At 37.4% G+C, this 4,291-nt stretch overlaps 1 protein-coding gene across 8 annotated transcripts in view; it reads left to right on the top strand.

Moving 5' to 3' along the window:
• The window catches only part of LOC106869848 (uncharacterized), a 204,614-nt gene that overhangs the window by 113,047 nt on the left and 87,276 nt on the right, over positions 1 to 4,291 (top strand). For all 8 annotated transcript variants that reach the window (XM_014915761.2, XM_052975037.1, XM_014915765.2 and 5 more), the window contains one exon: positions 2,070 to 2,152. In XM_014915761.2, the coding sequence (XP_014771247.1) occupies positions 2,070 to 2,152 (83 nt within the window). The remainder of the gene's footprint in view (positions 1 to 2,069; positions 2,153 to 4,291) is intronic.

The raw sequence follows: 4,291 nt of genomic DNA, 5'->3' as shown, positions 1-4,291 counted from the left end.
TATTGATATGTAACAACTGTTTAAATTTTGTCAGTCTATTTATGTTTGTGTGTGCACGGGTATATGTTGTTGTTGTGTATGTGTGTGTGTGTGTGTTACATTGTGTTCACTAAAATTTATAGATATGCTCTGTAGTTTAGTAAAACAACATGGAAATAAAACAACATACAATTGTGTATGTGTGTGCGTCATGTACTCACCCAGTATAGTTGTATTGAGTAAGAACACTCCTCCCCCGCCCTGTGAGGTATTTTCCCACAGCCATTTATTGATATGTAACAACTGTTTAAATTTTGTCAGTCTATTTATGTTTGTGTGTGCACGGGTATATGTTGTTGTTGTGTATGTGTGTGTGTGTGTGTTTACACACACACACCCTGATATTGCAAAATACACATGTAGGAATGATGTAATAACTGGATGGATCATGTATCTGTCTGTCTGTCTTTTAAGGGGACCATTTATCTGTCTGTTTCTCTCTTAATCGATTTACTTCAGTATGTCTTATCTTTTTGTGTGTCTGTCTCTCTCTCTGTCTCTCTCTCTGTCTCTCTCTCTCACACATCACACACACACACACACACATACACACACACACACATGCATCAAGACATTCCAGTAACTGTTTTTAAAAAGCATTTTCAAAGTGAAACCATATAGTGACTGTCTTCAAGTCTCTAAAATAGCCTCTAGGATGCAGGGCGTAACCATCCTAGTCTTGGCATGACTGATTAATATACCAGTAATATACCCCTGACTGTTACTTTAGTGAAGCAGCCACAGATTGTCTTTACGACATTACTGAACAGATGTTGGAACAATTAACACACTTATCCTGCATTGATCAATCATACAGGGAAGTATGGCTTGTGATTGTCTGGAGTTACAAATGATTGTGTGATAAGAAGTCTGTGTCCCAACCACATGGTTTTGGGTTCAATCTCACTGCATGGCACCTTGGGCAAGTGTCCTCCACTATAGTCCTGGATCAACCAAAGGTTTATAGGTAGATTTCGTAGGCAGAGACTGAAAGAAGCCTCTGTGTGTATGTGTGCGTATATCATCATGATACATATATATATATATCAAAGCAAATAAGTAACAAGAATGTCCAGGTATTAGTGCATTACAGCCGTTTGCTTTTATTCCCCTTACTTTAAGGTGTGTGGATAATACTGGACTGATTTGGTGCCTCAACCTAAGTACCTAATTCAACTGAATCTTAATTATTTCTGATGTGTGTGCCTATATATATATATATATATATATATAATTAGGGACTTGAAGAAGAACACTAAATATGCACGCATATCTGAATATATGTGTTAATGTCCCCTTGCCTTGCCATTACAGCATAGTTGTAAGCGAGCTTCACCATCATTTAAGTGGTGTCCTTTATTTCTAATCTTCTATGAAAACAAATGTCTGGTTATGGGGAAATGCAAGCTTACTTGGAGATAGGTGAGGGTTAGCGACAGGAAGGACATCTGGCTGTAGAAAATCTGCTTCGATAGATTTTGTCTGAGCATGGAAAAGTAGAAGTTAGAATTAAGATGGCAAATGATGGTGATATTCTGTTATGTGCTTTAATGGTGGATGGAAATAAAGTTACATGTCATTTTAATACTTTGAATATCAATACATGATTTGAGCACAATGATAGCACAATTGATAGAATGATGTTGCACATTCTCACACATGTAACACATTCTCAGGCACACTGTACATTCTCACACATTGCACATTCTAGCATACATTACACATTCTCTTGTGCACACAACACGTTCTCTTGTGCACACAACACATTCTCTTACGCACACAACACATTCTCTTGTGCACACAACACGTTCTCTTGCGCACACAACACGTTCTCTTGCACATATAACACTCCTCACATACATTACACATTCTTGCAGTACACATTCCCCCACACATTACATATACATACAGGCATACTAAAATCATTATCTATTCATTCTTTCAAACATTTACATTCAGTCAACATATATAAATAGTCTTGCCTTCTCCAAACAGGCCAACTTCAGTGTATTTTCTGTCTGTAATTCCAGCATGGGATTGTACCAATATTTGACCGAAGTGAGAGTCTTGAAGGGAAACGGATCGGAAGCAATATGAAAATTCAACACACTAGGTATGTAAAGTTTCTAAAACTTTTTTTCTTATTTGATGTGGGTTTGCTAGGTCTACTTTATTCAGGTGAATTTAACATGGTTGTAAATGAATGTAACATGAGTTGATCAGGAGCTACCTGTATATTCAGCATTGGTTATCTACCTTGTTTAATTACACTGTGTGACAAATTTTTTTTGTCTTTGGTCTGTAAGTGTTATTTCCAATCTGCTTCTATCTAGAATTTAAAGGAAATCACTACCATTCCCTTCAAACTTGGCTTTTGTGACTTGGGCACCAATGTTTTGAAACTGACCTATTTTCCATTACATTTCAAACTGATTCAACACTGAGCTGCTGAAACAGAAATATCATTTTAGCAAATATTCTGCTCAATACCACAGATTTGCTTGCCAGTTGCTTACCTTAATCACTTGAGCATGTCCTTTAGTGGCTGACAATATGTGCATCTTTGATCATGAGCTGGAGTAGTGGGCTGCTCATGAGAGGGATTGAGAGGGATTCTTTGGGGTTTGAATAAATGTAACAAAAGCAAAGTTTGAAGGAAATATTAGCCATTTTTCATACTTTCTAGGGAAGCAAATAGGAAATAACAGTTGCTACCCAAGGACAAAAATGATGTTACACAAAGTTATCCAAAGAATTTCCTGAGAAATCATGCACAGTCTGGCGAGATTATATATGCTGTGTATACACAGAAGTGTATACATACATTTATATAATCCATTCAATGTTATACTTATAAAGAATTTGTTTTATTCTCGCAACATTCAAAGATTCTTCTCCGCTATTGACACACAAACTTAACATCATCCAGTGACACATGTTTGCTACTGACAGACACCTAACATCATTTAATGACATGTCTGTCACTGACACACACACATATACACTTATTGTCAGTCAAGAACACATGTCTGTTACTGACACACACACACACCTTACATCATTCAGTGATATGTCATCTGCTACCAACACATATCTAACATCATTCAATGACACACACATTATCTGTTGCTGGTACATACCCAACCATTTTTCAGTGACCCCTGTTGTCTGCTACCGACACACCCAACATCATTCAAGGACACATCTGTTACTGATGCTTAACATCATACAATGACACATGTCTGCTACTGAGACACACTCCTTACATCATTCAATGACATGTTGTTTGTTACCGATACACACACCTTACACCATTCAATAACATATGTCCTCTGCTACCAACACACACCTAATATCATACAATAACACATGTTGTCTGTTACTAACACATACCTAACATCATTCAAATTAAGCATTATGATGAGGATAAGGGTTTTCAATTTACTGTAGAAGGCCTTAGGCCAGTAATATATATGGTGTGGAATATATGTAGCAGTGTTGATTAAATTAACTCCTGTCTTTGATTAATTCTACCTAAATATAAGATGAGGTCATCTCTGGTGAGATTGAGATAGAATTGACACAGTTTCTGAAGGAATGGTACTGATGTTGAGCAAGTCTTGTATTCTTGTGGCTAGTTTGGATTTCTTTATGAATAGTGCTGTGAATGTTGCTGCGTGTTTCAAGTAATTTCTTGTACTTTGGTTTGTGTGTGTGGGTGGCAGTGTTGGGGGATTACATTTGATGTCCCTTGGTGTTTCCGAGAAGAAGGGAGCCGGTTGAATTGTTATGTTCTGGATTTAGATTTCCAGGTGGTCAAAATAAGTTAAGGAGTAGTTCTGTAGCCATGTCTGAAGAATGGTAACCGGAGAGTGGCAAGAAGGCTTCTGTAGTTGTAATGGAGGGTCGGGCTTGGTAGAAATAACAACCATATCTTCCCCCAAGTCTTTTGTCTATTATTAGAAAATAAACAAAATTATTTTGCTGATTATGATATTGATGATGATGATGATGATAGTATTGATGGTGATGATGATGGTTGTGAAAGTGAGGCTCACTCTTTCTCTGTGTACACAGTGGTGACAATGATAATGCTACTATTCTCTCTCTCTCTCTCTCTCTCTCTCTCTCTCTCTCTCTCTCTCTCTCTCATGTTACATTAGTGATGATGATGATGTGGAGGGAGGTGATGGTTATGCCCCCCACCACCACCACATACACTGACACTACAATAATGATGATGATTATGATG

The sequence above is a fragment of the Octopus bimaculoides genome, chromosome 20 (genome assembly GCF_001194135.2).
Source record: "Octopus bimaculoides isolate UCB-OBI-ISO-001 chromosome 20, ASM119413v2, whole genome shotgun sequence".
Taxonomy (NCBI): Eukaryota; Metazoa; Mollusca; class Cephalopoda; order Octopoda; family Octopodidae; genus Octopus; species Octopus bimaculoides.
Note: the sequence above shows the minus strand (reverse complement) of the source record. Positions and strands in the feature narration are given on the sequence as shown.